At 38.2% G+C, this 25,770-nt stretch overlaps 1 protein-coding gene across 2 annotated transcripts in view; it reads right to left on the minus strand.

Annotated features, from left to right (window-relative positions):
* LOC118004277 (disks large homolog 2) overlaps positions 1–25,770 on the minus strand; it is a 776,050-nt gene that overhangs the window by 26,095 nt on the left and 724,185 nt on the right. Inside the window, exon 4 of one of the 2 annotated variants that reach the window (XM_034995568.1) lies at positions 478–577. The exons of the other annotated variant lie outside the window; for it this stretch is intronic. Within the exon in view, the coding sequence (XP_034851459.1) occupies positions 478–577 (100 nt within the window). The remainder of the gene's footprint in view (positions 1–477; positions 578–25,770) is intronic. 2 annotated transcript variants of the gene reach the window in all.

Here is a 25,770-nt window from a genome sequence, read left to right on the forward strand (position 1 = left end):
CTAGTTAAATGCTCAGTTAAATGCTATTTAACATTTGCTGGGAGGGAAGGTGTAAACACAGGGCTAGTAATTAATACAGAGAATTTAGTCGCTCCCAATGAGCTAGAATTCAAAAACATACACATGGCAATGGAATCCAATATTTCTGTTCAGAAAAGAATTTGTCTCAAGCCCTCAAGAGCTGTATGACAGAAAGGCAAACCAGCCCCAGCCCTGGTCACAGAAAAATGCTGGCTGGAAGCGAAGTCCCAGCTTCCTGAAGTCCCTCTCCAATTCATTCTGCAAAGAAGAGCCACATCGAGGGAAGGATCCAGACTGCAGCCAAACACTGGTCACAGTAGTAAGCCCTGACCTGCCTGCCTACCGTGTTTGTTTGCCTAGGCGTGTGGCGTGGGGGAGCCTACGTCATGCGTGTTGCCCGTGAAGAATTTTTTTCTCTTGTGCTGCATGTGACATTCTCTTCGAGAATCTACTTACGTTCAGGATCACTGGTTTCCTGCTCACTCTGCTCCTTGTTCTTGTAGAATGGGAATTTTCGTGAAAAGATGAAGCTCTTTTTACGCTTGTCATTGAATGACTGTGAAGGAGAAAAGGCATGGGGCAAAAACAGGGGACGTCTAATTGTTGTCACACTCATGCTGACAAAACAACTAGTTTGTAAAAGCAGAGAGAGCTGTAGTGACGCAAGTGGGTAGTCTAAAGAGGTGCCAGAGCCTCTCCGAAGGCAGATTTTATTTTCAAGGAGTGTAAATTCTGAATGATGACACCTTGGAAAAAATGCCTCCTAATGAAAAGACTGGTTGCAGGTAACTGATGATGGAGGAAAAGAGTCTTAAATTAGAAGCAGAAGACCTAGAGCTTCTGTCCTGGCTCTACAACTTGCTAGTCCATCACCTTAGACAGGTAACTGAATATCTCTGAACCTCAGTATGTTCTTCATCTGCATAATGGAGGATAATGATAGCAGTTCTTAGGATGTGAGACTCAGGTGAGGCAGGATAAACATAACGTGCTATACAAATGTCATCTTTATCATCATCATTATCATCAGGTAGAGAAGACTTTCTTAGAGATACTAGATACCTCAGTGCCTGGATGTCATTTTTTTGTAAGTTGAATATGAGTTACTTCCACTTGGGTTTAATTTAAAACACACAGAGAAGTGTGTAGATTTATGATATATGATACTTATAGTAGCACACATAGATATACAACGATTATTCATTCAAAAGAGATTTTAAAGACACGTGAGCCCCACAACCTCATCTTGGGAACAGGGGACCAGAGGCCCAGAGAGGTTGAGTCTCTTGCTAATATCATGGGGCTAGTTGGTGACAGCTAGGACACTGTCAACCCAAATCTGATATTAAAAGACAGTAACTTGATATTCACTCGAGCAAGGGAGAAATAATGGTTACTCGTCTATATTCTGACATGATAAAAAATACTGTAAGAAGGACTGTCCTTAAAAATGTAAACCACTTCATTAGGTTAAATGAGACCGAATTAAAAGTAATACAGATACACATAATATAAGACATACATTAGAACTTATTCATATGCTTGCCTAGAAGACTCCTTAAGGAAATTTCATTTATTCCCCCTGTTGCTGTTATGTAAATGCTTTGTGGGGTTCTTCTTTGGGAAATGAATTCATAGTCATTTTATAAGCTATAGGCTCTGCAAGTCTTAGTAATTTCATATTCACCTATCATTTAAAAAATATGTTTCACCAGCTTGATCACCATACCTATTTGACTGGCTCTGACAGTCACTCTCCAAAGAACAAGATTTGTTACCACACAGGTATTAAAATGAATGTGCCAAAGACTCTGAAGGTAATTTGACAAGGGGTATTCAAAATAGTTCTAGCAATGGCAGCTGGTAGGAATACATGTAGGGCCAGCAGGGTGACTATTTGGAAGGAAAAGCGCTTGTTTGGATGTATATATCTTATCCATTGGTGGGATTCAGTGACATGCTCTTATGGGTTTGAAGCTTGACTGAATAGTGTAAATAACTTAGTTTCTTCGTATACTCATGTGCTCCTATATCAGATATCCATTTTCATAGTCTTGTTTATTTAGGAAACATTAAAATGCTAAAATGTTGGTGCTGTCATTCAGTAATTTATTACTTTTTTGGGTGCTAGGAACTTCACCAAAATCAGTCAAGCTTAATTTTTATGTCTCATTAAGAAGACTTTAAGAAAAACAATTAAGTCAAATATTTGATAATTTTTGAAATTAGGCAACATATTTTATACGTAATATGTCAAGTATTAGATATACATTCTCAAGGTAAAAAGAAGTATTATTTCAGAATTTATGACTGCTGACAGCACTTATGCTCAATATAGTTTTGTCAGAACTTGTCATTGAGGATTTGTGTCCAGAGACAAGGCTGGGAACGGTCCCCCCAATTTTCCCAGCTAAAAAATGATAAGTCCTTAAAGGAACATTAAGTAGTCTTGCATCACTCCAGTTTCATGCCACTTTTACTTTTCAAGCATATTTAAACTTCAGTAACTGAAAATAAAAGAAAAAATCATGTAAGAATTAATGACATGTGTATTGCAAGATATGTTAGACATTTAACTTCAACATCATGGATGACTTTTCATGCAAAAAAAAAAAAATCACAAATTCTCATGCAAATACAAAACAATGCCCAAAGGAGGAAAGCCTGGGGTTAAAATGTAGACACAGATGGACAGTGTAGAGGCGTTTGAGGGCCAAAATGGGGCCACATGCAAACCACATCATTTAACTTGTCTCATGGGACCAAAGGAAAATGAATATGTGTTGTCTGATTAATTCTTTTTTCATTTCAAAGCAAGGACTGTAATGTGTTAACATTTCCCAAGTATGAAAATGTTGTGTATCATGAGTCATCTGATTGGGATATAATAATATTTAGCATCACATCTTTAAAAGAACAGAAAATACATAATAACTGCTCAAAAATAAAATTATCTAATGTATTAGTCTTATTACCCAAAGTCATTTTGTACTGGAATGAAAGAGAATGTAATAGAGTCATTGGTGGTTAAACGGCTTTACACTGATGGACACAAAACCAAATCACAACTTCCGTTCACACTCACAGACTTAAAAGTCACACATTTAGGGTCTTAGCAAAACATTTCCAATGTAAGAGGTTATAGGTGGTTTATAATGCTCTAACACTAGTCTTTACTTTCTATTAGACATGTATAATACCATTATGTAAGCTTTCTGTTGCTGGTATTTTTTTTTAATTTAAAAAAGGAAAATCTGTTACATGAGTGTTAGGTGAGAATAATAAATTAGCACTTTTACTATTTATAGAACACATGGCTCTCAAGCAACTGAAGGCTGGTTTACAGCTCTGTTAATCATACTTATCAATGCTATTTTTTCTCTACACTGCTGTACTTAGATCTCGATCTAATGCTCTCATGGCAGGAAACTTCTTTGAATAGAGACTTTGAAAATACCAATCACATGTGGCAAGTGGCAAGTTGGCATATCTAAGAGTTCCATTTTAGAATTTGACCTGATCATTGAGTTCTTATGAACAAAAGTGATACAACAACCATTTATTGAGCGCTTATTATGTGCCAGGCTTGGTTCTAAAAGCTCTACATGTGCTAATCTCCACACTAACTTCAGGAGGTTGGTATCATCATTATTCCCATTACAGATGAGGAAACTGAAGTTTACAAATCTTCTGTTACTTGTCCAGAGTCACATAGTTGATGAGAGGTAAAGTCAGGATTTGAATGTGCAATTACTGGTTGCAGATATTGCTGCTCTTATGAGCAAGAAAAGTTTCTGCAATCCAAGCCTGTTTCAAATTTATATTTAAAATTATTAGCATTTGACTTTCATGATACTATAATCTGTCATCATTTGAACAGCTTCACTATTTGGCAGTTATTTAAGCCATCAGAAGTTATTGTATTCAACAATATTTTTGTGGGTTATCCTGCTACAATTTTTTTGATACACATTCATGTTTTTGAGGGCTCGATTCTATTCTTATTCTTATGATAATGTAAAAAAATAAAAAGAATTTCAGTGGGACAAGCTATGAATGGCAATTAAGAGGTGACTGTTGACGACAGGCAAAAACCTATAGAGACAAAGTAGATTAGTGGTTGGTTAGGGTTGGGGATAGGGCATACAGAGAGTGGGAAGTGACAGCTGATGAGTATGGTGTTAGTTTTAGGGGAGATGAAATGTTCTAAAATTAGATTGTGGTGATGGTTGCATAACCCTATGAATATACTAAAAAACACTGAATTGTACACTTTAAGTGAGTGAATTGTATACTATGTGAATTATATCTCAATAAAGTCATAAAAAAAAAAAAGGAACCTCTCCCCAACCCCTACACCATAGGATGGGAGGAAACAAACACAGCATGTTTTAAGTTTTATTTGGAGCAAATACTTTTTATCTTGAATTGAATGAGTTGAAAACACCCTCCCCAACCCTTGCAATCAATCAGATACATATGCCTTGTTTATCTGATTCCGCTGTTCCTCTGTTAAATGAATACCTTTCATGTTGTGACAGACATTAGAACATCCATACCAGGAGTCAGCGTATTATCACTGTCACTCAAAAAATCTCTAAGTTGTTAGGTCAAGTGGCTTGAAACTGCTCAGCATGACTCTAAGTTGTAATGGCATTGCTGAACTGGCTTAAGATAATACATGTTTCATGAAGAAAGAAAGGAAATGAAACAAAAAACTCAAATTGCTGCTTCTTCTACTTGAACCACATGTTCTTAAAGACACATGAGTGAATCGATGTATTTTTGTCTTTTTCATGCAGAAAACTTTAAAACTAGAGGTATGTTTCAGTTTCTCTTCTCATATTCCTGTTCAAAATTTTCAAATCTCAAATGTTTCCTAGCTCTAAAATGTCACCTTCGTGATATAAATGTTCCCTGGGAAGAATTTAGATTTAAATTTGTCCTGGCCCAGATAACACAATTTTTGTGGCCTCCTTATCTTTTATAAATGCTTCTTTCCTCTTAATTTATTCTTGTCCCACCTCCTCTAAGATAATTGTATTCCCCTTGGAAAGTTGTTACTATAAATTTGGGCCATCACTTTGTATTATACATATCTTGTTTTTGTACAGAAAAGAGATTTTTTTATAACGAGAGGTTCAAGAACAAGTAAGAATGAAATAAAGAGATTATTAAAGGAAAGACAAGAGTTGGCTTGAGATACATTTGTTCCCAGAAATGTGTCTATATGGATGTGTGTATACATATGTGTGTCTAGAACATTGTCCAATTCAAAAAGGGTTCCATTTGCAATCCTAATGAATCAATGGATTTAGGCATTGAGCACCAATAGCTGGTAACATCATACACACAAAAAAGATCATCAGATGATATATGCTTCCTGATGGGAGAACAAAATATTACTACACAGTAGTATTGTAAACCTCTATTTTCAAAAGGAAACAAAACAAAACCCTCCTTTCCCCAGTGAATCTGAATATAATTAAACCTTTCATCCAACAACTAGTTTATAGAAATAAAGAGACAGAAACATGATAAATTATACTATAAGGAAAATCTGGAGCAAACTCTGTAGGACAAATGACCTGGTTTCTTAAATATAAAAATTGAAAGAAAACAAAAAAAGAATGGAGGGAAAACATATAAATCAGAAGAGATTTAGGATGGATCAACCAATTACAATAGATTTCACTTCTGGTTTAAATAAATTGCAAAACAAAACAAAATGACAAAAAAGCATTTATGGTACTTATAAGTCAATCTGAGACCTGAAAAAAAACCTAGGATATTTGTTAATTCCATAATTGTTAATTTTTATGTGTGATAATGGCATTGTGGTCGGGCTATATTGAAATATTTACAGATGAAATGATTTGACACACTGGATTTGCTTCAGAAAATATGAAAGGAACATAATACTGTGACTACCCTCAGAATATATTCTAAAAATAGAATTATACAGAAATCTTGAACTTTACTTAGCAGGTTTATTGTTAGTTGAATTCTGAAACCACTTGGTATGTGAGTAATGAGCAAATGAGTAAACACATGGATGTTGCTGGGAAGTGGGGTTATCACTGTGAAAGAAGAGTAAGCTACAAATGTGGGATGGGGAAGGAAAGGAAGAATCTTATGATGGTGAATAGTAATTAAAGGCATCCGACATAAACTTAAGGTTTTCTAAAAAACTTTATTTCCTCTCTGTGTCCACTAAAGGAGCCTAGATGTACTGATACCCCAGGAGCAAAAAGCATACCCGGTGCTCAGATTTTGTCTTCTAAATACCATTTTCCACAAAAAAGGAACTAGTGTTTTTTTGAAGAAATGGCTCATTCCATCAGCAGGGAAAGTATAAGGTGAGTCTGAAACATTTTGTTGGGTAGGACGTTCTAAACATAAACACAAAAACAATGCAAAGCTTTAAAACCCTAAAACTAATGGTGGCATGTCAAAAGGATACCAAAGCCAGTTTAAAAGGGAACACAGCCAAATCTAGACAGTTTGAATATTAAAATGAATAATGGTAGTAATTGAGTGTAACATACTGAATTAAAAAAGAAATTCATGAGTCCAGGCAGATTACCAAAAATACCTAAATTAAGTAATAAAAAATGAGAAGGAAGAGAAAGTTCTTTGTTACAGTAGAATGACAACTATAGAGGGAATGGTAAAGTCAGAAAAATCACCATTTTTTAGCTACCATAATAATAATCAATTCAGGCAAGAATCATCAGTGGGTGCTAAGACTATTGATTGAAAGTTTATTGAGGAACATGAAATGTATCTCCTCACAGATTATTTGTTAAAAAGGTGAGTAAAGGTGCCTTTCTGGTGGAGTTATCTGGCAGATATCACCTTAAACAAGTGATCAAACTTAGTATCATTGAAAAGTGGGATAACCTGACACCATGTGCCTCCTGATGGAAAGCACTGAGAAGTATACAATATCATTGATGTAGTATTCCTGCCAAAAATGCATTAGATGAAACTAACCATGAAGAAATAATCAGAAAACTTAAAATTAAGAGACATCCTCTTAAAATGCCCATGTCTTGAAAAACGTAAAAAGCTAAAGAACCATACTAGATCAAAGGAGATTAAGGAAGTGTAGTCCTGGATTAAATTCTGGATCGTAACCAAAAAAAGATTGTAATTTTACAAATATACCTCATATATCTCATACATATGTATACATCGTACATATGAGAATATGCAAAACAAGACTGACTATGATTTGATAGTTGCTGAAGCTGAGTAATGGGTACAAAAGGTTCATAATTATATTCTTTCCATATATTTTCTAAGTCTGAAATTTTTCATAATAACTTGTGCCATATACCAAAATTTTCTAGAGATGAATTGCAGAGCCAATTCTAAAAGCTTAAACTATAAAATTTCTAGGAGAAAATACAGAATATATTTGTAATCTGAGATAGGCAAAGATTTCTTGGATAGAACATAAAAGCACAAATGATAAATAAAAAAACTGGTAAATTGGACTTCATCATAGTTAAAAACTTTTGCTCTTCAAAAGAGGTCTTTAAGAAAGTGAAAAGGCAATCCACAAACTGGGAAACAATATTTACAATACATATGCCTGATAAAGGATTTTTATTTAGAATATTTAAAAACTTCTACAATTGAACAATAAAAAGAAAAACCACCCAATAGGGTTAGGGGTTAGGGTTAACATGAGATATACAAATGGTCAAAAAACATATGAAAAACATCATTAGTCATCAGAGAAAAGCAAATTGGAGCCACAGCAAGATACTATCTCAATACCCACTAGAGTGGATAAAATTAAGAACACTAACCATATTAGGTGTTGGTAAGGATGTGAAGCAATTAGAACTCTCACAGAACTTGTTGTTGGGAACATAAAATGGTATAGCCACTTTGAAAAATAGTTTGGCAGTTTCCTATAAAGTTAATCATACAGCTAACCTATGATTCGGAAATTAACACTTAGATATTTACTCAAGAGAAATACATATGTCAAAAAAGGCATGTACCAGAATATTTATAATGACCCCAAACAAGAAACAACCTTAATGTCCATCAATAGGTGAAGTCATAAGCTGTGGCATATTGATATTTACAATATATTGTTATTGCTACTCAGCAATAAAGAGAATTGAACTCCTTCACAAATAAAAAGCAACAATATGGATGAATCTCAACAGCATTATGTTGAGGGATAGAAGGCAGATACAAAAGAGTACTTAAAGATGACTTCAATTATAAGAAGTTCCAGAACAGGAAAAACTAAGCTATGGTGGTAGAAATAAAGTCGGTGGTTGAGGAAATAACGAACTATGTCTTATCCATCTTTATTGTGGTTAGAACGTGACCCTTCCCCAAAATAAATTTTTAACTTAGGCTACTCTCTTAAATATGTATAGGTATATCTTCTACATCTTGATTCAGGTGGTGGTTATAGGAATGCTTTCCCCTTTTCCCATCTCATGAATAACTGGATACATCTTTAAGTTTATGCTCAGATGTGTTACCAAGGCTGTCACAGTGAATGCCACTCATTTTTACATCTTTCTCTCCTACTACATTATGATCTCAGAGCAGGTACCATGTCATTTTCATTTCTGTATCCCCAGGATCTAAAGCATGGTAGGTATTCAATAAATATTCATCAAAAGAAGGCATGAACCAGTTTTGAGTGATGATTCATACTGGTAATATGGGGAGAAACTTCTGGCAAAAAAGAAGAAGGAGAAGGAGGAAGAAGAGCAGGAGGAATAACAAACATCTGGAGAAAGGGGGGAGAAGTAACGGAAGAATAAGACCATAGCTAAATGAGTGATATTTGAATTTATTGCTTTTCTCTGCAGTTATCTCTCAGAATTTGTTTTTCTCATGTATTTTATCTCATAATTCTATGCTCTATAATCTGATTTACTTTTAGTTGCTGTTTATTACTAGTAATAAAAATGTGGTGGCTCAGCTATTTGCTTTAAGCATTTTTGCATAGTATCGCATTTTTAGCTCTATGATCCATAATTGCATAAATAGAAAGTTTAAAGAATTTTAGTAGTATTAATACCTTCAATAAAATTACCATTTAATTTTCCTTTTCTAACTTTTTTTTCCCTAATTAAGTTTTATTCCCTTTCCTAACTAATAGGCTAGTTTGTTAAAAATACTTTTTCTATTAACAAATGAAGCATGTCTCTTTTAGGGAAGATTTGAAAGGAAATAGAGGGAAAAAAATACTTGTCATCTCATTATGAGAAACAAATCACTTTTACTATTATTGTTTCTTTGTTTTTGAACAAATTATTCTGTTTAAATTTAGTTGTATCATATGGTCTCTAAATTTTAAATTGATTTTTTTTTTTTACTACTGTAACATATAGTAAAGTCTTATGGGAAATTGTTTTGAAATTTAGCTGTATAACCTTAGAAATGCTATTTAATCTCTGGGCCTCAGTTGTGAGTATTTAAATGTGATAATGTGATAAGCTCCTACTATAGGGCCTGACACTTAGTAAATCTCCCTAAACGGGAACCAATTATTTTAAAGAGGACAGAAGCACCTTCTCATATCATTAGGGAGTCTTTGGAAGCATCAGCTTTAATGAATGCAAAACAATGGAAAGAAACCAGAAATTAATAACAAAAATAAATTTAGGAAATCCCCAAATTAATAACAAAAAGAAATTTAGGAAATCCCTAAACATAAGAAAATTAAAACAAACAAACAAATAAACAACAAGAACATTTTCCTAACTAGCCAATGGATCAAGAAAGAAATGACAAGAGAACTAGAAAATACTTTTAAATGAATGAGAATAAAGACATAAGATACCAAAATTTATGGGATACAGCTAAAGCAGTACTTAGAGGGAAATTTATAGCTAAAAAATGCTTACATTAAAAAAAGATCTCAAATAAAAAATCTCATCTTCTACCATTAGACACTGGGGAAAAAAAAAGAGACCAAACTAAACCTAAAGCAAGCAGAAAAAGGCAATAATAAAATTAGAGCAGAACTTAACTAGGGAATAGAAAAACAAACAAACAAAAATCAACAAAACCACAAATTGGTTCTTTGAAAAGATTAACAAAATTGATAAATCATTAGTTAGACTGGCTTAGAAAAAAAGAGAGAATCATTACTGAAATCTGACCTTACAGATACAAAAAGGGAATACTACGAACAGCAATATACTAATAAATTAAATAACTTAGATGAAATGGACAAATTTCTAGAAAGACACTACCAAAACTGACTCAAGAATAAAAAGAACTCTGAATAGATTTATAACAAATAGATTGAATTAGTAATTTCAAAAATTATCCATAAAGAAAAGCCCAGGCCCATATGGCTTCACTGGTGAACTCTGCTAAACATTTAAAAAAGAATAAATGCCAGTTCTTCACAAACTCCTCCAAAATATAGAATTCATTCTGTGAGGCCACCATTACTCTGATACCAAAATTAGAAAAGACATCAAAAGAAATGAAGACTGCAAGTGGGGCTCTGGCTGGCTCAATTGGTAGAGCATGTGACTCTTGATCTCAAGGTCTTGAGTTAAAGCCCCACACTGGGCGTGGATCTACTTAGAACAAAACAACACAAAACAAAAAAACAAAAGAAACGAAGACTACAAACCAATATATCTTATAAACACAATGACAATTTAGTATTTCATCAAGTGGATTATTACAGTTGGCTTAGACAGTCCTACATTGTCAGACACTTCTATAGTTTTCCATGTTTAAGTACTTTATGTTGCAATGACTATAACATATTTTATTTCAAATTATTTCCTTCAGATAGATTTCTAGAAGTTGAATTATTGAGTTAAAAATTGTGGGTAGTTAAAAATTTTGACATATTCCCAAACTGCTTTCAAAATGATCTGTACTGATTGACAATTTTCCCCAGCAACCATTTATTCTTAATTTATTAGTCCCAATGATGTGTCCTATCTGCTTTTCTTCCCCCCAAACCCTCTACACTCTCCATTACCCCATTACAATGTAAGCCTTCCATGAAAAAGCTACATTTTGAATCCATTAGCGAAAAGCACAATTTATTTAATCAAGTAAAAAGAGAACACTGGTACATCCTATAACTGAGAAATTAAGTTTTGGTTTTTCCCTGTCAAATTCTCTGCTTGAAGACTAACTTTTCCAAGACTGGTTATTTGTCACAAAAGCATAAGCTTCTACTACTTTTACATTAAAATCTAAAGCTCTGAGACAACAATAAGTTATGAAAATACTATATTTACACTTCAGAGCATCATAGCCAGAGACGGTACAATAACTGGCCAAAGTGTTCTTCCTGAGTAGGTCATGAGTGTTGTAGCAGCACCGCTCTGATCGATTTAGAAAGGAGACTTCAATTTCAGCCATAACCTGTTACTATTGACAGGTATTCTCTACATGACCTGGGGACCATCAAACTTGTTCCTGAATTTTGGTTTTTTTTTTTTTGGTGAGGTTGGGGCAGAGAGATTATCATTCTGGTTATAGGGCTTTGCAGCTAGGTTTAGTATGGATCTATTTGCTAAGATTCAAAGTATTCCAAGATGAATGTGGACATGACCTCAAAATGGGAGAATGAAAGTATCAGAGAGTCAAACACTAAAGACAATCCTGTTGTGCTCAGTTTCTTCCACCGTCCACCCTGCCTTACAAACCTGAAACTGTCTGGTCATGGGTCATAGCTATAACTGATGGAAAGACTTGAAATGGCTTTCTTCAAGTTCACTGTAGCTGATAGAACCTTCATGCTCCTGTCAGCTAGTGGGCCAGTCATGCATTTATCTTTTTTCATTTTATTAATAAATTTATAAATTTTCATTATTTATTTTATCAATTAATATATTTATTTACTGAATGACTACTCTGTCCTCCTATGTGGCAAGCCCTCTGATGGTCCCTTAGCAATCTGGTCTGCACTGAAATAGATCTTGATATTTGCAACTAGTGCTAGAGATGATAAAATTCAGTAAAGCATTCTGACAATGTGTCATTCTCTTTTTTCAATTTGTGCACCATTTTGTGTGGTAGACTCCATAGGAAACTGCAGGCTATATGGTTCCAATTAATTGCTTCATAATTCTAGACTTGTCCAGCATATCATCTTTAAAAAAAAAGATTTAATTTATTTTTTGAGAGAGAGAGAGCACAAGTATGTGTGTGTGGGGAGGAACAGAAGGAGAGGGAGAAGCAGGCTCCCCACTGAGCAGGGAGCCTGATGTAGGGCTTGATCTCAGGACCCTGAGATCATGACCTGAGCTGAAGGCAGACGCTTAACCGACTGAACCACCCAGGAGCTCCCAGCATTTCATCTTTAAGCCACAAAATACTATGCTTATGTAACAACCCATAGGCTCTGAAAACAACACTAAGGGAAAAACCAAAAACCTTTATTCCCAACTTTACTCACTTTCACCATATTCTCATCAATGGGACACATTGGAATTATTTTTAAATTCTCATGTATTAGACAGAAGATGGGATCAGAACAGTTCCATGGATCCAATGTTGGTCACTGTTGATTTCTTCATTTCCTTGTTAATGATTTTTAATTTTTTTCCCTTTCCTTCCCTCTTCCCACCCTCCCACGTTCCCTCATTTCCTTCCCTTTCTATCCTTTGCTATTTGCTACAACTCAAATGCTTGGAGGGCTAAGCCTCCACAATGTGGCTGTCAGCATATAACTGGCCACACACAGTAGGAACAGCAATGAGCACAGGCAGGAAAAGCTCTAGGACTCATAGATGGGAGTCCAACCAGCTGCCTGATATTACACAGGAAGAATGCCTTTCAGGAGCCAAAGAAGCCAGCAAACATCCACAGGGAGTCAAGAATTAGACTGAGCAGAAAGAGACCTGGGTTTCCAGTGTGACTTGGGCTAGTCACATCATATCTCTGGGTCTTTCTCCATCTGTAAAACATGGTGCTTAGACCAGCCGAACCTTGAGGTTTCTTTTATCTCTGTCACTCACAAATTATGAAACCTCGTTCAAGGTCAAATTAAATGAATTCTTTTTTTTTAATGCATTGATAATTGAGAGGGCTCTTTTATTCTTATATTTTTTTCTCCAAAATCTGGAGTTTGACAAAAGAGCTGATAAAATCCTAACCTGAATGAAATCCCATATTAGTTATCCTTAATGAACTTTAATTGAGCACCCATCAGGTTAGGCTTATTCTTGGGCTGTTTCAGTCCTCTCCCTTCTCATCACCCAGAGTCATCCAGTTTGGGACTTAAGAGTTCTTTAGTTGCCTTATTTATGTTACTTTTATGTTTCATCTTCAGCTTAACTCTGTAAGAAACATGATCTTGTCTTAAAGTTTTCTCCTGCACTTCCCACAGTGCCCTAGAATGATGCATGGAGCAAAGCTGGTAACAGGGACTTGGTATCATAATAGCATTTAAAAAAAATTCTATTTTTATTTTTTTAAGTAATCTCTACACCCAACCAATGTGGGGCTCAGATTTATAACCCTGAGATCCAGAGTCACGTGTACATGCTCTACCGACTGAGCCAGCCAGTCACCCCATAATAGCATTTTTTTTTTAAACTAACATTTGTTAAATGCTAGCCTACATGGCAGGTGCCTTTATAAGTGTTTCACATGGACTCGCATTCTGAGTGCTTCCACATATTATCAGTCCTATTTAGTGCCTTCAAATTGTGTCCACACTTTACATATAAGGAAAATTGAAGTACAGAGAGGTTGATCACTTGCTCCAGGATTTACACAGCCAAGATTCATAAGTCAAGTTTCATTCCCAAGCAGTTAGCTCCAGAGTTGAGCCCTTAGCCACTATGCAATACTGCCTTCCATGTGACTGTTTGCAAAGATTTCAAGTATTCTTTGCACTCTGATTTCAGCAGACAGCCCCAGTAATCACTGCTGAGAACTTCTGCCAGCAAATGACTTTCCATGGAATTTTATACTTTATTTCTGAAACATAACCTCTGCTGCTTTATTCTTTTCAAATGGTTCGAGCAATGAGATTTCCGTGAAGGCTCCATGAGGGGCTATGAGAATAGTGAATGCCGTGTAGTAGTATGAAGTACTATGTTCACTCGTTTCACTTCTTCATTCTCAGGAATGCCAGTTCTTCTGCAACTTCTCCAAGGGCTCCTCTCCTCTTTATTGGCTGGTCTTATACATTCACACTGAAGGTGATGTGATCCCATGAGGCCAGCAGGGAAGCTATAGGCTGATTTACCCTACCTGGGTGAGAAGACCCTTACTCAAATCGATACATTGATTTATACCAATGGAAAGTAACAAAATGTTGGGGTGTCTGGGTGGCTCAGCCGGCTGGACATCTGACTCAATTTCAGCTCAGGTCATGATGTCAGGGTTGTGGGATTGAGTCCCACATTGGGTTCCCCACTCAGCAGGGAGTCTGCTTGAGATTCTTTCTCTCCCTCTGCCCCTCACCCCTGTACACATGCGTGCACTCTCTCTCTTTCAAATAAATGAATGAATGAATGAATAAATAAATAAATAAATAAAACCTTAAAGAAAAAGAAAGTAACAAAATACCATCTTTCCCTTTGTTTCCATTACTGCCTGTCTGAGCACTTCTGAAGTTACTCATCCCTTATGGACCACCTTCTGACAGAAGGCTCTCATAACTACTCCAGCCCCTCTATTCTATGCATTTGCTTCCATTTATTCATGCACCAAATACATCCTGAGCATAAGTATAAGCCAGGCACTGTGCTAGGCGCTGGAGGTGTAATGAACTCCAAAGGACCTCGCAATTCAGTGACAGGAGAGATTCTTAAGGAACTAGTACTCTGTGACAGTGTGCGCAAGGTACTAGAGAGGCATGAGGAAGGCAGGATAACTTCCGCTGTGGAAGGGAGCAGGAGGTGAATGTCAACTGGATATTGAAGGATAGGTCATTGCTCACCAAGTGGAAGAGGGAGAAAGAGAGCAAGGTTATTCCACCAGCCAAAGAAGTTAGGCAGGGTTCTTGACTGTCTCTGATAACTCAAAGTGTATCTATTCTCCAATTTGAATGTAAACGCATTCATAATATTAATAGTGGCAAATATTTGTTGAGCTCTTTCTCTGAGCCACTGTTAGTATATGTCTTATTAACCATTTTGTACTAATAATGTCATTGAACCCTCCCTACAATTCCATCACACACACACACCCCTTCTGTCTGTATTATTACACGTTTACAAATGAGAAAGGGGACGTCATTTGCCTCCCTGGTAAGTGGCAGAAACAGATTCAAACTCAGCTCTCTCAGACTCCGAAACCCAAGCTTCACTACTATTTTGTTTTCTGTTTGTACTTGTCCAGGGCTGAGTACAGAGTAGTTGCCTAAGCAGTGTTGGTAGAGGGAAGAATTGGTTGATAGCTAGGTGTCTGTGGCAGGGGAGTTGTGCTATGTTGTATTGCAGGCAGGAAGGGATGGACCAGTGACTTATTCACAATCTGGTTTGTTCAAATGGAGGCATGTCATGTTACAGGGTGAGGCCAGTACCTGTATATCCTCCCAGGTATTTATTAAGTGAGGATTATGCCCAGGGAAGAGGTAAGAGCTCAGTCCTGGGGTCAGACAGGCCCAGGCACACTGCTTCTCTGCTAGACACATGTTTTTTTTTCTTTTTGAGAATCTTCCTTATTAACAAGTTTGAGTCAATTCACTGGTTGTGTGTCCTTGGGGCTAGGTATTTAACCTTTCTAAGATTATTGTCCTTGTCTGTGTCATAAATTTAATAATAACATCTACTTCATGCCATCATCATCATCATCATCATCATCATCATCATCATCACTGGTAACTCATGAGGCTCAGAGAGGTAACTTGCTTTGCTTGTGGGGCTTACTGTCTAGTGCTGGACAAGAGGCAGATATTCATGCTATGTGTGCTATGGAAACTCAGAGGAGAGACTCCTGGCCCAGCTTCTCCTGCCTACCTGAGCTTAGGAAGGTCACGGTCCCTCCCTGAGCATCAGCTTCCTCTTCTGTCAGTCAGGGAGATAAATTAATGACCTCAAAGGTCCTTTATGCTGCGAAGATGTTTCCTCTTCCCTCTGACCATTCCACCCTTTCCTTCCCTCCTTTAGCTGGACGTTTCCAGCTTCACCCTCTTGGATGATGACTCAGTTTTGGGAGCTGAGAGTTTACTCTTTGTCTCCCACGATCTGATGTCAACAGCAGACCCAGAGCATAAAATGTCAACTTGCAGCACCCATGTGTCAGGAGGAATTACAGGCAAACCAATACGTAAAGCACAATAATAAATAGTATTCTTTGTAAAGTTGTTCCTGATTGAGTAATTTTCACCTCTTGCTTGCTTCTGGAAGGAGGGGTAACTCAAAAATGAAGGCAAATCCATTACAGTTGAAACTGCTGGGGCCTCAGCCAATAGCCCCATATTAGCAGGACGAGTCACAGGGGTTAGAACTCTCACTGGGAATTCAGTGGTGTAGCAGGTGAGTGGAGAGGTGTTTCTGTCTGGGACATTGTTGTTCAGCCCATGCTGAGCCTTCTATTTACACATTTCCTTGGAGGAGCACTTCAAAAGCTATATGCCAGTGGACTGTGTTTTCTAAGACAAGTAGAGCTCATGAGGGGAGGATATCTTAGTTCTAATGTGAAAGATATGAGTAGCCCAAAGATTTCACCATAGTTCATTTTTTGGAGAAAGAAAAATTGAACTGCTTGCCAAACTCAAATAGTAGCTGATGAAAGTCCAGATTTTCACTTGGCGGGGATCTGAGCATCTCTAAGATTTTAGAGCGTGCAGATAAAAACCATGAAAACACACACACACACACCCCTCAAAAGAATAAAAACACCTTCAAAACCCCCAACACTTCCATTTAAGAACACTCTATCCCTCTCCCTCCCTCCCTTTCTCTCTTTCTCTCTCTCTCTCACACACACACACACCCCCTTCCTATTCATGTTAGCTGACACAGCCCAGCAGGTTCATTGTTATTTCTATAGGAGACACCAGGGATCTCAGGGTGAGTCCATCACTGTAACTGATGGTTACTTTAAAGCCAAAGAGAATGCCTCTTGTGCCTAGGGAGGACTTTTTTCCCTCAGCATCCACCAGAAACTCTGCAATCATCCTTAATTCCTTCCTTGTAAGTTTCTGTCACTTTTTCTTATTCTTCCTGCCACTGTCCTGGTTCAAGAAGATTTTTTTGCACCTTGTTTGCACATGCCATTCACATAACAATTGTGTTCCACTTGTGAGAAAATGTATTTGCATCACACAGCACAGTGCCAGGAAATTGCATCTAATAACATTATTACTCCTTATCCATTCTCATTGCTGGGGATGAAGAGTGCAAATCCTACTAGGAGATAACCATTTGACAGCAATATCCATTACTTGAAGACTCCAAAGGAGTGGGATACTAATACCTCCTCCATCATGGGCTATTGTGGTTCTAAATGCAACCAGGCATGTATGGACTTAGCCATGGTAAGTGTTCAACAAATGGTAATTAATTTTTGTTCTATAAGCATTTATTGTTTTTGCCAAACATTATATTCAGGGCTCCAAAGGCAAAAGTGTCTGGTGCGAAGTAGAAAAAGGCACCCCCTGTGGGAAAAAGAATTGCAAAAGCTTTCTCGGGCCGGCTCTTGCTGAATGGTATGTGGGATGTGTTTTGTCCTCCAGGTGTGTCCCCTCTGCAGCAATATGTCTCTACTAAACATTGGGAACACAAAATGTGGGCTCACAGTTTAAGCAAATTATTCCCACACTGTGTTATAATTGCTATGATGGAGGTGTATATAACACGACATTGAGGAGGGAGCGAGGGCCGCTGGGGAAGCTGGAGAAGGCTCAGGGGCACCATTTTAAATGGGATTTAAAGAATGAGTAAGAGACTGCAGGTGGAGCTAGAATAGCAAAGCTCAGTTCAAGCAGAGGAAAGGGCTGTCCAACAGGGGGCGCAAAGCCACCTCTTTTCTCCTCCCCTCTTCCCCAATCCTGTGAAGTTTTCTGGATGGAGTGTAGGATTTAGGGGAGAGCGAGGTTCAGACAAATTGTGGGAAGAGGCAGCTCTGGCCTGCACTGTGAACGCCTCAGTTACATATGGTACTACTGGATGAAGTAGTTCAAGAAGTGATCAAGCAATAAATGACCAGTATAAATTTTTCTACAGAAATCAGATGTAGAGTTCAGAACCATTCTTTTATCACTGAATCAGCAACTTCAAGTACTTGGATTACAAATTTTAAAGAAGAAGAATTTTGCAGCTCACAGAGAAGTTGCAAAATCTACTCATCAAAGTGTCATGCATTTTCATCACAGGGAAGATCCTACTATTAAATGAAAAAAAAAAAGAAAGCTTATTCCTTGGATCTCTCAGTCCACGGTAGATTAAAAATAGCATAATTCATTTTGGATGGGGGCTAGACAGAGGTGCTGCTCCAGGCTCTTCTCTGCAGACAGTGCCAGGGGACTACAGCTGAGCATTACATGGTGAGGCGGGCAAGGAAAACTGTCGAGATTGGATTCAGCCACAGAGGGCATCTGTAGTGTGGTAACTGAGCTCCTCATTCATTCAGCAACTCCTAAGGGGTCTGAGCTGGGGGTGGGTAAAAGGTTAGGAGTGAGGGCCAGCCTGGGGCCTCCGCATTGGTTTTGCACTGGGCATCCCGTAGACCAACAGCAGTGTGGGAATTGAGTCTTCACCGAACACCCAGCCCTACAATTCAAAAGAAACTTCCACTATAGCAGGTGCTACCAGGTTTACATATCGGGTGAAGATTTAGTATTACTAGAGCATCACCAATCACATTAACATTGTGATTTTGAATTTTGTTGCTGTAATATAGAAGTACTAAATATATATGGCATTTAATTTGTAAATTTATTTTAACAGGATAGATGATAAGAGCTATAAGCATATGGTATTTGTACTTAATTTTGTTTATATATATTTAGGAAGCATCATCATAAGAAAATTTAGTCAACACTAGGGGAGACCAGAAGGATTATTTCCTTATTTTATTTTATTTAAGATTTATTTATTTATTTTTAGAGTGAGAGTGCAGGGGGAGGGACGGAGGGAGAGAATCTCAAGCAGACTCCCTGCTGAGTGCAGAATAGGATGCCAGGCTCAATCTCATGACCCTGAGATCATGACCTAAGCTGAAATCAAGAGTCAGATGCTTAACGGACTGAGCCACTCAGGCAGCCCTGGATTATTTTCTTTAAAAGAGGCTCCTAGGGCGCCTGGGTGGCTCAGTTGGTTAAGCGACTGCCTTCGGCTCAGGTCATGATCCTGGAGTCCTGGGATCGAGTCCCGCATCGGGCTCTCTGCTCGGCGGGGAGTCTGCTTCTCCCCCTGACCCTCCCCCCTCTCATGCTCTCTCTATCTCATTCTCTCTCTCAGATAAATAAATAAAATCTTAAAAAAAAAAAAAGGATTTGTCATTGAGTAGGGAAGAATTAAAAACTGGAAAGGAAAGCTTTAAAATACCATTTGAGTCATCTACTTTGCCGTTATTTGTCCAATAAACACATGCCTTGCTTACTAGATAAAAGGTACTTTAAAAAAAAAAAAAAAAAAGAGGCTCCTATGTAGTCCTCCCCTAATAGGGTTTTGTCAGGAATAAATGAGAAAAGTCTTGATAGTGTATTTAGCAAAATGCCTGGCTTATACATACTTTCAGTAAATGATAGTTACATTGTTTTCACATTTTAGAAATAGTGATCAAAGTCAAATCCTTTATGTACCAAATGTGTACTTTGTCCTTTATTGAGAAGAGGGTAAACACGGAAGTTCAGTCAGCTCTTGGGGATCAGTTGGGGGAAAGGAGAGCTCTTTACCTTTAGCAAAACCATGGTCTCACTTAGTAGCAATCATAAACTGGTGTATTTCTTTTTTTCTTTTAAAGTGTTTTAAGTATTCTCTACAGCCAATGTGGGGCTTGAACTCACGACCCCAACATCAGGAGTCACATGCTCTTCCCATGAAGCCAGGCAGGTGCCCCCAACACATCTATTTTCTGACTGTAATTTATTGAGCTTGTGCTCCCAGGGTTCCACCCCTATGGGGACCTGCAGGTTTAGGCTTGGGAGGTGCTCACAGAACACCTTCTCCCCAAATGAGGAGTGACAGCTGTGTCATTCACATGGGACACGTGCTCCAAATTCGTTAAGGGGTTAATTCTTCGCGACAGGTGGGTACAAGCCAGTTACAGCGAGAAACAGTGGCTTCTTGAGGCCTTCTGGGGAAAATCACCATTCACAGCAAGAAGGCCCAAACCCCAGTTTGGATAAGTGGTAACAAATATTCAGACAGTTGTCAAAACACGAAAGGCAAACAGCGCATCTGCAAGTTTTTTGCTTCTTTTCAAGTGAGATGGGCTCTCAGGAACACTGACTCGTACTTGTAAGACATTTGAGACAGCCACGGGGAGAGTTCTCACTTCACGCACATCTCCCAGAACGCTGGAAATGGCAGTACATGTTATCACTACTAACAAGTAAAGGATGCTTCCCATAGCGTCTCCATTGTCACTGATGGATACCCATGGCCCTTGCGGCATGGAAAGAGTTAATTTTCCCTTTTTCCCCTCAATGGACCTCAAGTGCACAGAACGCCATACCTCATAATCCTTAGTCATCATATGCTTTTCATTGTCTCATGCCTTCATGTGAGCTAATGGATTCATGGTGCCTATTACATTATGATAGCTGATGCAGAGAGAGATGATGAAGGAGCCACACAGGGATTTTTTTCTTGAGGAGTATAATTTTGGCTTGACTTAATATCCTTTATGTCTCTTCAGGTTGGTTTATCTCACACCTTTTTTTTTTTTTTTAAGATTTTATTTATTTATTTATCAGAGAGAGGGCACACACAAGCAGGGAGAGTGGCAGGCAGAAGGAGAAATAGGCTCCCTGCTGAGTAGGGAGCCCGATGTGGGACTCGATCCCAGGATCCTGGGATCATGACCTGAGCCGAAGGCAGATGCTTAACCGACTGAGCCACCCTAGTTTATCTCACATCTTAATGAAGCAAGTTCACTGCACCTGTTACTGATCCCATTTTACAGAGGAGTAATTGGCCTGCCTCGATGACTTGGCCACTTGCATAGCTCGGACTGCAGGACTGGGTCTCTTGACTGCTGAGAGGAGCAGATTACGTATGGAGAGTGTCAACTACTAAGGAAATCAAAATCTTTCCCAGGCCATTCAGTGTTTGCCAAGAGCAAGGCCAAAGGCTCATGCATCTTTGTTTTTCCCCTGTCCTTAGCACAATGCTGGACATGAAAGACACCTTGCAAGCCTTTGCTGAATAAATGAAATGGTATTCATGTACCTCCAAAGGACAGCCCTTGTCTGTGTAACTGTGGACAGGCCACTCAAGTCTCCAGCCCCTGCCTCCTCATCAGTGAAATGGATAATGTATCAAAGTGCTGTGCCAATATGAGGACTGATTAACTAATATTCATGAAGAATTTCTTAATCCCCGAAGAGTGGATCCATCACAACCACCTTTCTGCTTTTAACCTGGAAATCAGTCTAAAATTGGTTTCATTTTTTTAAAGTTTATTTTAGCCACAGTTTTATTGATTCTGCCCTGGGTTGGTTTCCAGTTCAATTCAGTGGTTATTTTAGTATCCTGAATAAACTGGCACTGATTTCTAACAAAGTGTGTATCTATGCACTAGAAGGGATGCTCTGGGACGACAGAGGTAAGGCCTTATTCATCCATGTCCCTGCTCCGTGGCCAGAGCAGTATCCTGTATGTAGGGGAAACTCAAAATCTATTTATTGAATGGAAAGGAAAATAACACTCAGATTGAGAGAACCTTCCTTTAAAGGCAATAATACATCGTTCAGTTCTCCATTTATAAGCCACAGCAAAATCCATGTGGGCTGTACCTTTTAATTTACATAACTTTTCTCTCAATACATCACCTCTTTATTCTCACATTATTTAATCTAATAATTATTGATTGAATGCCATGAACTATTTTAGGCCCTAAATAAGTCACATTCCTTGCCTTTAAGGAACTTGCAATCTACTCTCCAGATTTTATTATTACAGCTGAAACATCAGAGTGTCAGAAAGAGAAGCTACTTGTTCCAGATCACATCATTAGAAAAGCTAAATATAGGATCCAGGACAGTTACATTTCAGAGCTTTTTTTTTTTTTTTCTAATGAAAGAGTAAAGTAATTAGGTATTTTTAATAAGTATTAGGAACACAGCAGAAGCTGCTGTTGAAATGTTTCAGACATTACATGATCTGTCATTAAAAAACAATTTACCCACATGTAAACAGTACACAGTTGAAAAGAGGCAAGAAATACATACTGTTTTTGCTTGCTAAGAGTCTGGCTATAATCACCATAGTGAGGAAGTCAGATGACTGGGTAGTCAGTCCTGCATCTTTATCTTTCAGTACTGATGTTTTAGCTTTCAGTGAGTTAAAAACTTCTGCAAAATGAAATACGCAAGCTCTAAGGTGCAACTCTGGGCCTTTTGCCTTAAAGAGTCAGGTTAAAGGAAGCTCTGTAGTGAATCGGAATGTATTCATGATTAACTTTAAAGCAGAAATGGGTTTGAGCCAAATTCTCTGAATAATACTTAACATTCTGAATTAATAGCGGGAAGAAAATTTAACAAAAGCTTAGTGTTCTCATCTGATGAGACTATACTTGTTATTTATATAACCACAAATTATACATCTCCTGTTTATATTACTTTAGCCCTAGTAGCATCACTAATTGAATAGATAGAATTAGCTATGCTAATAACATCTAGAATGAGTTCATACATAAAAAATGCCTTAAAGAATCCATTACTCTATTTTGCTCACCCAATATGACATCATGCAGGGCCCAGCTCTGCCACTTACTAGCTCTACGAGCTTGGGTAAGTTATGTATCCTTTCTAAACTTCAGTTTTCTCATTGAAAAAAAGAGCATATTAAGAATACATACCTCACAGGATTTTTGTAAAACACAAATGAGCAATGCCTATTTTAAAAAACCCTGTAGACAATAAGGCAATTTACAGATGTTCATTCAGTGTACTGAATGAAATGCAGGGGTTCTAGAATTTCCCATAGGTAGCTACACAATATAGCAGAAAACTCAGAAACACTCCTGACTTGCAGGCAGTGGCAGGGGCAGGAGTTTGGGGACTGAGTGAGATCAGTTCTGCTGCCACCTCCCCCTTCCTGCTTAACTTCAAGGTCAGCAAGCACAGAGTCAAAAACACCCATTATGCAGATGGGTGTAGAGCAAAGTTGTGGCAACTCTCCCTTCCTCTCATCTGTGCAAAAGGGGAGTTAGAATCTAAGGAATGGAGTACTTTGAGGAGGTTGCTCATTCTAGCCTTATAAAGGCGGCAAGTTTGAGATACGTGTGCATGTGGGTAGTGGCGGGGGGGGGGGGGGGGGGGCAGGGGGAAGAGATAGACTAACATTTCTAGGTACTTTATATATATTATATCTTTTAATATAATCTCCAGTTTTACACATGAGGTAATTGAAACTTAGACATATTATGATAACTCTGGCAGAAGTTGGTCAGTCTGATATCAAAGCTTTCCACTATGCTTACGTACCTCAAATTTCCACAAGCTCAAAGAAACCCTTGGGTAGCTTGTTAAAATGTAGCTTTCTTATCCCTAACCCCAGAGGTTCTGATTCCAAAGGATGGGGGTTGAGCCTGGGCACGTTCATTTTCAATAAGAGTCTCAGCTAATGTTAATGTAGGTGGTCCATTTTCTGGTCTCTTCTTTCCTCTCTATAGCTACTCTATGGTCCTAGGATGGCCTTCTTCATGTCTCACCTGCATTATCAAAATGGACTCCTGCTTTCTAGGGTTGCCTTCTTTTGGATTGATTCTACACAGCAGATCTGGAATCAGTAGCTTCTTTGAGGAGAAATGTTGCTTTCCTGATGCCCCACAGAGTGGGGCGATATGGTGTTCCTTCACTCTCCTTCCCTAAATCTCTGACTTACTCTTGGACATTTGAGCTCTTCATGGGGCTCCAGCCATCCAAAGACTAGCGCTATTAAGGAGTTTTCTTTTGAGGGTGGTAATGACCTTTCCCTTGAAACTCAAATGTCACTTTGAAGTTGTTACAAAAGCAATCCTCATAACTCATCCCGGTGAAGCAAACATAATTCCTACTTGCTAACAAAACACTGCCAAGTCACTTTTTTGATAAACGATACAATGGTAGGCTCTGCTACCAACTCTCTGTGTCTCCCGGAAAAATGATTCTCAGTGTCTTTATCTGTAAATGACATAGTAGGAATCAATGGTCATATGGAAACTTCGAAGAATGTATGAAGTAGAACTGAGCTTTCTCAGTGCTAGCTCCATTTGATTCAGGGAGGCTGCCGTGATCCTATCACCATAGCTCCATCTCTCTCCCATGCCCTCTTTCACAGTCAATATCCCCTCTTAAAGGGAGCTCGAGGCTTTGGAAAAGGAAACAGAATAATATTAGGAACCACTAGGTCAGATGTCCAAGGATGACAGTCCTCTCTGATCTCTTTAGCAATTGTTTCCTCTTTTTCTTTTCTTTTGCCATTGTTTCAAGTTCAGATTTTCAAAATCTCACACCCAGAATACTGGAGTAGCTTTCTCAAACATCTCCCACTGCCAGTCTTTCTCCCCTCCAATCATTCCTTCCCACAGCTACCCAGATTGATTTCTTGGAAATCTACTTCTGATCATTCACTTTCCTTTCCTCCAAGAAGGGAGGACTGAGCAGACAGAATGTTTCTGGTGGACACTATGCTAGGTGCTAGCAGCACAAAGATGAGTAAGTCTGGACCTTTGCCAGGGAATGACATTTGGGTACAATGTACAACACAAGTACATTCAGGGTACAAGCCCAGGGGAAATCACTAGGTTGGGTTCAACCATTAAAATTCTCTGTCTACAGGATAAAGTCCAAGTTTCCTAGAAAATTTAAGGCACCAGAACTGATTTGAGTATAACTTTCCACTTCTGAGTCCTTTTATTCCTCTTCATAAATTGCTGCTTACAATGAAAGTAAACAATGTTTTCCCTCCTAAGTATCCTGTATCCTATTCCTACCCCCCTGTCTGCCCCTTTGCAAATTTTACTAATCCTCTAAGGTCTCCCCGCCCCCTCTACCCCCCAAATTCAAAATCTGCCAGCTTCCAAGCCAGAATCTCCTCCTCTGAACTTCAGAGCAAGTTTCTTGTCCCTCTTGTTTACTATTAATCACTTGCTCCCTGTGGGGACTCCTTCTCTCCCCCAGTATCCCTGCTTCTTCAGGGCAGGGACCATGTCTTATTCGGCTTGGTCCACATTGCCTGGCAAGCTGCTTGTACTGGCGTCTAATAAAGGTTTATTGAATGACTGAATGAACACATTTGCCAAGACTTGTCCCTCTGGCAGGCCACAATTAGAGGAAGTGTGCAGCCCCAAGCTCACTTCAGAGAAGTTCCCATCCAGAAACATGTACATCATCTGGGAAAGCAGCTTCTGCCTTTCAGGATTTAAGCTTATGTCCAAGTCAGTTTTTGACAAAGCTAAATAAACCCAATTCAGTATACTTCTTCATTTTTCTTAAAATGCACCAAGTGACATGGTTTTACTAGGAAGAGGGCATGCTATAGTAAACAGATTATGGACTTTGGAATCAGTCAGACATGGGTTCAGATTTCTTTGCCTTAGTTTCTTCCTTCCCTTTTTTTTTTTTTTAAAGATTTTATTTATTTATTTATTTATTTATTTATTTATTTATTT

Source organism: Mirounga leonina, unplaced genomic scaffold (assembly GCF_011800145.1).
Source record: "Mirounga leonina isolate KUSES-001 unplaced genomic scaffold, KU_Mleo_1.0 Mir_92, whole genome shotgun sequence".
NCBI classification, from domain to species: Eukaryota; Metazoa; Chordata; class Mammalia; order Carnivora; family Phocidae; genus Mirounga; species Mirounga leonina.